General features: G+C 33.2%; 1 protein-coding gene across 4 annotated transcripts; it reads left to right on the top strand.

Annotated features, from left to right (window-relative positions):
* Nucleotides 1-70: 70 nt before the first annotated feature.
* Nucleotides 71-10,233, top strand: LOC111713840 (battenin). Of its 4 annotated transcripts, XM_023488806.1 has the most exons (11): nt 73-363; nt 1,477-1,683; nt 2,146-2,215; nt 2,299-2,338; nt 3,666-3,782; nt 4,103-4,220; nt 4,560-4,808; nt 5,590-5,647; nt 5,704-5,830; nt 9,093-9,190; nt 9,386-10,233. In XM_023488806.1, exons 1-11 carry the CDS (start codon nt 312-314, stop codon nt 9,540-9,542), a joined length of 1,293 nt encoding a protein of 430 aa, XP_023344574.1. In that variant the 5' UTR covers nt 73-311; the 3' UTR covers nt 9,543-10,233. The 4 variants fall into 4 exon arrangements, with proteins under 4 accessions (XP_023344590.1, XP_023344574.1, XP_023344567.1 ...); XM_023488799.1 differs by lacking the exon at nt 2,299-2,338 and having other exon boundaries at nt 74-363; nt 2,146-2,255; XM_023488814.1 differs by lacking the exon at nt 2,299-2,338 and having other exon boundaries at nt 323-398; nt 2,146-2,255.
* The last annotated feature ends 1,098 nt before the right edge of the window (nt 10,234-11,331 follow it).

Here is an 11,331-nt window from a genome sequence, read left to right as displayed (position 1 = left end):
AAATTATTTTATTTTTTTTCAAATTTTTTAGAATTTGAAGAATTCGTAATTTTGAAAAAGTTAAAAATGTTGTATCTCTTCATAAATATAAGTTTTGATGAAAAATAATCATTGTTTGTAAAAAAAATTACATTTTTCAAAAGACGTGAAATATTGAAGAAAGTCGAGGACACTTCAGATCTTCAGGAAAGGCGTTTAACAACATTTATTCAGTTCATCATCATTTCTTTTAAACATTGATCAGAAAATAAATAAAGTATTTGTTAAGGAACTCAAAAACGGTATTTTTTCAGATTATTTTTCTCCTAAAAATGGACTCTGAGGACTCCGAAGATGAGAATATTGAGTTTAATCTGGATTCAGGAATATGGAGTTGAATAATATTCGGAGGAAGGGAGGGAGGTGGGAGTAAAGTTGAACACGAGACTGATAAAAGAAATTTGTAAGTTTAAGTGATTGTATAAAGGAACTGATAACTCGTCATAAACTCTAATGTAACATCCATATATCTTTGAATCCTGTCTTCTGTATATTTGATAAATGAAATTAGCTAGACCTAACAGTTAATGGCTGAAATATCAAATGATTACATCGGGTTAAAAAAATATATGTAAAGGAATTAGAAAATCGGAGTTACCCCAACGACAAATTCCAAATTTTTACCAATTAATGGTTCAGGAAACTTGCGCTCTAGCTTTTAAAAAAATTAAGAGGAAAAATATTGGCAATTCTAGATCAATATTTCTTAGGAAGAATTTAAAATGCATTTATTATCCATTTCACCTATTCCACCTACAGAGTGAAGACATATGTATTATCCATTTCACCTATTCCACCTACAGAGTGATGACATATGTATTATCCATTACACCTATTCCACCTACAGAGTGATGACATATGTATTATCAATTACACCTATTCCACCTACAGAGTGATGACATATGTATTATCCATTACACCTATTCCACCTACAGAGTGATGACATGTATTATCCATTACACCTATTCCACCTACAGAGTGATGACATATGTATTATCCATTACACCTATTCCACCTACAGAGTGATGACATATGTATTATCCATTACACCTATTCCACCTACAGAGTGATGACATATGTATTATCCATTACGTTCGAGATACAAAAATAATTACTGAAATGTTGTGTCATTGTTATATTCTCAATCTGGTTTGGTTCAACCATTTACCAACTACAGGGTTACCCACAAAGAATGAGACTTCAGAGACGAGTTTACGCAGTTAACGCTGTCTTTTCATCACATTCATGATTTCCTAAAACTAAACTTGTTTCTTTCTTTTCCAAATCATAAATCATTGAAAGACTAAATTCAATCGTCATATTTTTAGAGTTTTTAGTCGTCTTTTCAGTCTCATCCTTTGTCGTTAACCCTGTATATCATACGACTCGAAGATGTTTTTTAAATAAGATTCACAATGTCAACTCCCCTGAGTGCAGGATTAAATGAGGTTGTGCCGGAGATTAAACGTAACCTTGTTGGATTCTGGCTCCTCGGACTCTTCAACAACTTTGCATATGTCATCATGCTCTCTGCCGCTCATGATCTGCTCCGAGAGAATGCGAACCAGGATGAAATAGAACCTCAACCAGAGATAGGGAGCGCAGACAATGAAACTAGCCCCATTCTTTATTCAAATAATACAGGTATATTAATAGGACTGTGAGCGTAATTTCAAATGAACCTCCATGCAAAAATTGCAATTTTCGATTTACAACGATACCTTCTTTCATTTGTGCTTTCTCTATAAAATTGACTTGCGCATTTCTACTGTATGCTGGAAAACATTGAGTTATCAGAATTAAACACTTTTTAACCTAGAATAACGACATTATTTTCCATATTGATCAGATCAAGGTTTCAAGGATACCATTTTGAATCGGGCATTCTCATTGTCATGAATTAAAAACAATCCCGTGGTTTTACTGAGTTTCCCAATCAATATTTGAGCCAAATCGACCACAAACAAACAGAGATTAGTACTTTATATATAAAGATACAGATAAAGGATTGCCCGGCTCTATTCAACATAAATTCATTACATATTCTTACGATGCTCTGCTTTATTATTATCACATGCGTATTGTTTAAAATTTAATATAATTAAGGACGAGATTGTAATCCTGTTTCAACTGGAGCAATTCTTTTGGCAGATATTCTTCCTGCCATACTCATCAAATCCTTAGCTCCGTTCCTACATTTACCTGCAAGCTTGAAGGTATAAAACCAAGGATAGATATTCTTCCTGTCATACTCATCAAATCCTTAGCTCCGTTCCTACATTTACCTGCAAGCTTGAAGGTATAAACTCAAGGATAGATATTCTTCCTGCAATACTCATTAAATCCTTAGCTCCCTTTCTACATTTACCTGCAAGCTTTAAGGTATAAAATCAAGGATAGATATTCTTCCTACTATACTCATCAAATCCTTAGCTCCCTTCCTACATTTACCTGCATGTTGAAGGTATAAAATCAAGGATAGATATTCTTCCAGCAATGCTCATCAAATCCTTAGCTCCATTCCTACATTTACCTGCAAGCTTGAAGGTATAAAACAAGGTTAGATATTCTTCCTGCAATACTCATCAAATCCGTAGCTCCGTTCCTATATTTACCTGCAAGCTTGAAGGTATATATTTGCAAGCTTCAGGGGTGTGTATTTTTCTGAAAAATTATCCCCCCTGCTCTCATTTGAAATACATTATTCCCCAGAAGTTAGGTTTTTTTTTCAGATTTTTTTATCCCTGAATTGGGGGAAATAAATGATAAATAAATTTTTGGGGAAAAAGTATGAAAATTATGAAAAAACTTGCCATTTCATGCCAATTTTTTATTTTTTTCCAGATCTTCAAAAATAATTTTTATAAAACACCACTACAAAAAATGTACGTCCATAACAAATTTTAAAAAGAATAAAGGTGAAGAACTGATAAATAGTATTATAATAAGACTCAAATTTACCTTTAGGAAAGAACTGAAGGAGATTTCGGGTTTTGATAATGGAGTAAAAATGGAAAAGGAAAGGAAATTAGGGGCAAAGGAAAGTTAACAAAGTTAATGGAACTTGAAACCTTAATGTTACATTTCGGAGAGCCAAAGATATTAGACAAGTATCAATAAATCTTTTGATTTTATGAAACTATAATGTACTTTATCATTCTTCCTCACTTCATCGTGAATTTCATAATGAACGTACTATAAAGTAATCATCGTGCTATAAAGTTAAATTAGCTGTTCATTATAGCATGCGTGCTTCATAGTTTTGATTGGTTCCCGGATTTTTTCCAAATAATTTAGGATATTTCCAAAATATTTTTTTTTATTTGTAATGAAATTAAAATTGAAATCAATTTTATATTTTGACTTCTGCTTTGTTTCAATGCTTATTTGATCTAGGAATGGTCATTGAAATAAGACAAGTACACAAACGTTTCATAAAATTACCTAAAACATTATTATTTGGCACGACTTACTAAAAAGTTTTTGGACTAAAGCTCGGGACAAAATTAAATCTAAAACGCCTTGAACCTTCTCGATAAAGAGAAAATTTCTGTCCAAAAAGTTCATAACACTGTGAACCAAAATAACGGGGTTATAGATAGTTAATTAACGCTGTGCTTGTTTAGGTTTCTGTTGTGACAATCCTTGCTGGAGCAAGCTTTCTCATAGTTTCTTTCTCCCACTCCAACCTAGTCACGTATACCGGAGTTATCTGTGCATCCCTTAGCTCCGGGTTAGGAGAGGTAGTTAAATATCATCTTCTTCTCTCCTGTACAGTGAACATCTCTTCTGTAACGTAATCATTGATGGTCATAAAATGTATCTCATTCTTAACGAACCTTTTGAATTAAATGTTTTTATGTCACTAGATTTGGGGGGGGGGGGATTTTATTTGGCGAAATGTCAAAAATTTAAAAATCATTCCAATTAATTTACCATTTTTCATTCGTTCTTTAGAATCTTTGAAATCATTTTATCGTGTTGTAAACCGCAACTTTAAATTTTTAAACATTTTAGTATTTATATTTGTTTTTAATAATTTAAGTTTCTTAATATCATAAAGGTAACATTCCTATCCTACAGCCATCAGTTCCATCCTATGGTAATCTCAGCCTGGAGCAGTGGAACCGGAGGAGCTGGAGTTCTTGGAGCAGGATCCTTTGCTCTTCTCACTCATTTAGGTAGATTTTTACATAATACAGTTTTTACATGTGTATTTCAATCCTTACATTTGTACAGTGTACTAGCACATGTACATTTACGTGTACAGTGCAAATAGTTTGTTTGTTAATATTATTATAATAATAATAATTATTATTATTATTATTAATATAGATCAATATTTATATTAATTTAATTATTTTGCACTGACAACATGCACAGGTCACACTCACTTTTTCTTTTACATTATTGATGTATTCTTTAATGAAGGCCGCACCTCATAAGATTCTCATATTATCATTATACATCATTTTAATTATTATTATTATTATCATTATTATAATTATGATTAATATCAGGATTATCTCCCCGGACTACTTTGCTCCTGATGCTGGTTGTTCCTGTCGGGATGTTTCTCACCTTCTTCTTCCTGATCAAGCCCAGCTCCCAGGGACACGCAGAGGATTCTGTTCCTCTAGTTCTCCAAGAGGAAACAGAACTCGGGTCGAGGATGACTTTTCAGGAGAAACTAGGTTCAATGCGAGGTTTACTCCGGTACATGATTCCCCTTGGATTGGTTTATTTCTTTGAATATTTGATAAATCAAGGTAAATATCAAATATAATTTTTAAAGGGATCTAAAAGGGTTACGCACAAAGGATGAGACTTCAGAGACGACTGAACGGATATTATTCAGCCTTTCTTAGATTGTAAGTTGCCCGAAGCTTGTATAGTTCTTTCTTTCTTTGCCAAATTATTTAATGTAACATTAATTAACTATATTGAGTGAAGAAAGCGAATTTTTAATCATTATGTTTAAAGACTTGCAAGTCGTCTTTACATTCTCATCTTTTGTAGGTCTAAGAGGATAGTTTTATCGCATGTTGATGCGTTGCACCTTGAGGGCGGTCTGGGGGTTCCATATCGGGTTTCCTTTCAGATCTTGTTATTATTATCATAATTATTACAATAATCGCCATTTGCAACATTTTACGCGAAAAAAATCGACAAAACCAAAAACTAGTTTTTTTTTCAAAAAATAGTAGTTGATTGCACATTAAAGTTATTCTTTTTAGTCGCAAAAAAATATTGACTCATAATTAATAGGGTTGCAATAACATCAAATATCTAAGGGAGCATATTTTTGAAAATTAAGAAATTAGAAATGTTTTTTCAAGATCTACTGAAATTGATTAATTGGAAATTTTGGGCATGTTTTTTCACACTTTTTACCCACAAATTTATACATTTTCTCTAAAAAAATCATTTGTTGTTGCCAATTCATCAAATGAAACCCTAAAAAATACCTAAATTCTTGGGGGAGGGGGAATGCTTTTTCAAGAAAATATACACCCCTTTATCATCTCTTACTATGAATATATTGTACAGGATTGTTCGAGTTACTTTACTTCCCTAAGTCTGGCCTAACTCACAGCCAACAGTACAGGTATGGGATGCACCTTTTATAAACTACAATTAATATGATAATGTTAATTTTTAAAGATGGTATCAGTTAGATTATCAGATGGGAGTTCTTGTCTCCAGGTCTTCTCTTCATTGGATCAAGATTGAGAAAATTGGGTTGCTCGCTCTTCTGCAGTTCACTAATTTCATCATTTTCCTTTTACAGGTAGGTTTCTATTCTCCGGTCTTATTCCAGGTTTCTGTTCTCCTGGTCCTATTCCAGGTTTCTCTCCTGGTCCTATTCCAGGTTTCTATACTCAAGATTCTATTCCAGTCTTCTATTCTCCTGGTTTTATTCCAGGTTTTATCCGCGTTATCCTATTCCAGGCTTCTATTCACTTGGTCCTGTTCCAGGTTTCTATTCTCCAGGTTTTATTCCAGGTTTCTATTCTCCTGGTCCTATTCCAGGTTTTATTCCAGTTTTCTATTCTCCTTGTTTTATTCCAGGTTTCTAGTCTCCAGGTCTTAGTCCAGGTTTCTATTTTCCTGGTCCTGTTTCAGGTTTCTATTCTCCTTGTCCTATTCCAGGTTTCTATTCTCCAGGTTTTATTCCATGTTTATATTCTCGTGGTCCTATTCCAGGTTTCTATAATCCAGCTCCTATTCCAAATTTATATTCTCTTGATCCTGTTCCGGGTTTCCTTTCTCCTGGTCCTATTGCAGGTTTCTATTCTCCAGGTTTTATTTCAGGTTTTTATTCTCTTAGTCCTATTCCAGTTTTCTATTCTTCTGGCCTTATTCCAGGTTTCTATTCTCCTGGTCCTATTCCAGGTTTCTATTCTCCATATCCTATTCCAGGTTTCTTTTCTCCTGGTCCTATTCCAGGTTTCTGTTCTCCTGGTCCTATTCCAGGTTTTTATTCTTCAGGTTCTATTACAGGTTTCTAGTCTCCTGGTCCTATTCCAGGTTACCATTCACCTGGTCCTATTCCAGTTTTCTATTCTTCTGGCCTTATTCCAGGTTTCTATTCTCCTTGTCCTATTCCAGGTTTCTATTCTCCAGGTTTTATTCCATGTTTATATTCTCGTGGTCCTATTCCAGGTTTCTATAATCCAGGTCCTATTCCAGATTTCTATTCTCTTGATCCTGTTCCGGGTTTCCTTTCTCTTGGTCCTATTCTAGGTTTCTATTCTTCTGGCCTTATTTCAGATTTCTTTTCTCCTAGTCCTATTGCAGGTTTCTTTTCTCCAGGTTTTATTTCAGGTTTTTATTCTCCTAGTCCTATTCCAGTTTTCAATTCTTCTGGCCTTATTCCAGGTTTCTATTCTCCTGGTCCTATTCCAGGTTTCTATTCTCCAAATCCTATTCCAGGTTTCTTTTCTCCTGGTCCTATTCCAGGTTTCTATTCTCCTGGTTCTATTCCAGGTTTTCATTCTTCAGGTTTTATTACAGGTTTCTAGTCTCCTGGTCCTATTCCAGGTTACTATTCTCCAGGTCCTATTTCAGGTTACCATTCTCCTGGTCCTATTCCAGGTTTCTATTCTTCTGGCCTTATTCCAGGTTTCTTTTCTTTTGGTGTTATTTCAGGTTTCTTTTCTCCTGGTCCTATTCCTGGTTTCTATTTTCCTGGTCTTATTTCATGTTTCTTTTCTCCTGGTCCTATTCCAGGTTTCTATTCTTCTGGTCCTATTTCAGGTTTTTATTCTCCTGTTCCATGTCTTCTTGATCCTGGTCCTATTCCAGCTTTCGTTTCTCGGTTACATTTTTATAGTTTTATTCCATGCTTCCTTTCTCCTTATTTTATTCCAAGTTTCCTTTCTTTAAGTCTTAATCTAGGTTTCCTTTCACCAGGTCTTATTCCAAAGTGATTAAATGCTAAAGTGGGCCAAACTCATAGTTGGATGACGACATTTTATGTCCCAAGTATTTAAAAATAATGTATGTGTATATATATATATATATATATATATATATTTAAAATTGGTCTGTACGGAGTGCACAATACAACAGAAACTGGATTCCCTTTGTTTACAAACACAGACTTATAATTTGTATTTAACTTAAATGTATATTAACGTAAATTAAGATTTCAGAAGTGAATTTTAGCCATTTTACTGCACAATAAATAATTTCAGACAGCACAATAATGCCTGCATGCATTGCATAATCTTTAAAACAAGGAATGCACAATTTGTGATACCGAAAAATAAATTCCAATTATATCTCTTGGTCTTCACTTTTGTATTTTGACAGATTAATGAGTGGTTGAGAACTTGACATAATTAAGAGAGGCGTATTCAGGTTTTTTTTTCCAGGAATGGGTTACATTTATTTTCATCTTTTGGGTTGGGGGGGGGGGGGGGCTCTATATATCTTTCACTTATCCAAGAGGGGGTGAGCCCCCAATGCCCCCCTGAATACGCCTCAGGATATAACATAGATGTTTTTAAGAAATTTACAAACATGTTTCGGAATGGAGTGAGATTTGAAAGAACAAAACTAAGCAGTTTTAAAGAAATATTCCTATAAAATTAGAAGTGCCGGGCAAAATCAATGAATTGATTAATTAAGCGACTATATAGTATTTACATACTATAAGTACATACAAACATAAAAAAAAAATGATTTTTAATAATGAAAATTTCGAAGTTTTAACTGAAGACGACATTTACATGGTTCTTTAGTCTATTTTTTCTAGTCTTTACTTTCCAAAAGAAATCTTTTTGCAATTATTTCCAAACCAAATAAAACCTTATGGCCAACCTGTCGTCGTTGCTGTAGTCTGTTCCACTTTAGTATTTATTCACTTTGTTCTGATTCAAGGTTTCCTTTCTGCTGTTCTATTTCGGAAATGAGTGAAATAAATGTTCGTATTTTTTGGAAAATTAAAAAACAGAACTCAAATAAAGAAATGTATTAAAACGATATGTTCTAGTTTCAAGTTTCTATAGAAGAAAGAGTAAATATGAATATATGAGTATAGAGAAGAGAATATATGTAAACTCTACTCTGATAAATGGAACCTAGGTATCAAGGTTTGTTCTGAAAGGATGGAAAGCATAAATATGAATCCTAAGACATGAATAATTGACCGTGTGATAAATTATTTATCCTTGATGGAGAAATATTTTCCTTTGATTAGATAAATATAAATATATGATAGAATATGGTGGTAGGAGGGATAATTCATTGTACATCAGCTACAGCTGTGATCAACTTTAATTCATAATGTAACACACATCTATATATTATTTCTATCATTAAGAGAGTATTTGATTCGTTCTATTTCACATTTTTATCCAATATATTTCTACAGAGAAATTGATAGAACCCGTTCTCCTAAGACCCCAAAACTGTATATATCCTATTAGTCCTCTGTAGTCTAGAGTATATACTGGGTGAGTTCTAGTCTATGGATTGTACTAGTCCTATTCTAGAGTATATACTGGGTGAGTTCTAGTCTATGGATTGTACTATTCCTATTCTAGAGTATATACTGGGTGAGTTCTAGTCTATGGATTGTTTTTCTCCTGATATTTTTGGAAGGATTACTGGGTGGAGCTGCTTACGTTAATACGTTCTACAGGTTAGTTTAATCATTTCGCAATTCGATATCAATTCATCCAAAAATAATTTTATTTTTTGAGAAATAATTCAATAATTTGAATGTTTTGACGAATTAGATTATTTCTTATTTCTTGAAGCATCAAAATGTGTAAAAAGGCATGCAAGGTGAAGTCCCATTTCGAAATTATTTTCCAAGAAAAATCTGTGTTTCTAGGATTTCTATGGAGGTTGAGACCCGGAGAAAGGAGTTCTCTCTAGGTATAGCATCTCTAGCAGACTCTACTGCTATAGGATTGGCAGGGTTCGTCTCCATCTATATTCATAATCTCATCTGCGCTCTTCCAATCAACAATTCTTCCTTTCTCGCCTAGTTTTACGACCAAATCATGAAGAAAGAACTGAACATTGGCCTCCAACTATCTTCTAATCCCTAGCAACCTCGTGGTGGAAAACGTTGATATTTCAAATCTTGACTACTTGATCCAGCAGAATAAAAGATAGCTTGAAATATTAAAGCTCTCCGTCATCAGGTTCCAAAGATATAAGGATATAAAGTGATAATATGAAAGTAATTAACTGCTCCTAATTTATTCATTCTTCCATATTCACGGCGCGAACTTGTCCATGTTAGAGGAAATAATTCTCTAAAATTTAGAAAGAAAATTTACATTAAAAACACTATCAGGGCTTTATTAATTTAGTAAGACCTACATTTGAAAAATCTAAATTTGTCGCCTAAAGCAATTAAAAAATTTTAAATCTCTGCTTTCAATGCTTTTTTTCTGAAATTATATTTACAATGAATCTATCAAGGAATAAGATTTTACGTAAAAAGGTTTCAGATACTAACATATATTAACAGTATTATAATTTTTATATTAAAAAATTGCATAATTTTATTAGATATTCTGAACTCAATTATCAGTGATTTATACAATTAAATTTGTAACGAACAAATTAATTTATTTCCATATTTTTATTTTTTGTATATTTTTAATGATTGTAGAACTTTTTTATATTTTTATGTTCTCAACAGAATAAACGTTTATAATGTGTCAGTAATTAGCTGAGTATAAATGAAAAGAAAATATATATTTTTTTAGATTATTTTCTTTCGTCAGATGAATGGAAATAAATGATTTCCATGACCACCTAATAATGTGAAAAGGTGACGTTTCTGAAATAATTGGCGTTATCTGGTCTCCATGGTCTTCAGTTTTTACCCTGCCTTTAGATATTAGTCGCTGATAAGACTGCGGCGCTGGTTAGAGGAGAAAATTAAACATTTTCCAATTCCTTTTTCCTTTCTTCCCGATACCCTAGTTAGGGGTTGGTAAGATTTGTAGCATATTTTATGTTTGTATTTATAGATTTATCTATAATGACAAACCTGAAGAAATAGGCTTCTCATCAGTTCTCAGATAATCAGACGGATTCGAAATATCCAAACCCTTGAACACACATTTCTTCCCACCNCCCCCCCCCCCTACCCTATACAGTTACAGGAGCTTAGCAAATACAAGGAATATAATTTATTTAGTTTCAATAGTATAACAGCTGTCTTGCCTCTACACTACTTCTCTTTCTATAGTATTACAATAGAACTTGTTCTAATACAGATTTGCAAGTTAAGCTTTGGTATTCAGATAATGCAAAGATAGACATAGATGTTTTGCAATTATTAAACCTATTTGGTTGATTAGAAATGACATAGATATGTGTAAGATAAACCCTTTCCTCACAACTTTTCCCACACCCTCACTGGGTACTGCTATATCTCCATTTTACATGCACAATTTTTAAAGGTTAATGAGGGTTCAAAGAAGTTACAAGCATCTAAGATTACTTCTCTTGTCCCATCAGTGTATTCTATGGGTATATCTACGTGAACTTTGATGAAATTTCTTCCATTATCCTGTGTTTGTAAATATCTGGTTCTCTAAGAATACTTATTTATAAACCTCTGGTTCTCCTAGAATTCTGTGTTTTTAAACCTCTGATTCTCTTAAAATCTATAGTTCTATTAAACCTCTGGTTCTCCTAGAATCCTTTTCTAATAAACCTCTGGTTCTCCCATTATCCTGTGTTTGTAACCTCTGGTTCTCTTAGAATACTTATCTTTNGGTTCTCCTAGAATCCTAGTTCTGTAGGTTCCTTTTT

Source organism: Eurytemora carolleeae, unplaced genomic scaffold (genome assembly GCF_000591075.1).
Source record: "Eurytemora carolleeae unplaced genomic scaffold, Eaff_2.0 scaffold84, whole genome shotgun sequence".
Classification (NCBI taxonomy): Eukaryota; Metazoa; Arthropoda; class Copepoda; order Calanoida; family Temoridae; genus Eurytemora; species Eurytemora carolleeae.
Note: the sequence above shows the minus strand (reverse complement) of the source record. Positions and strands in the feature narration are given on the sequence as shown.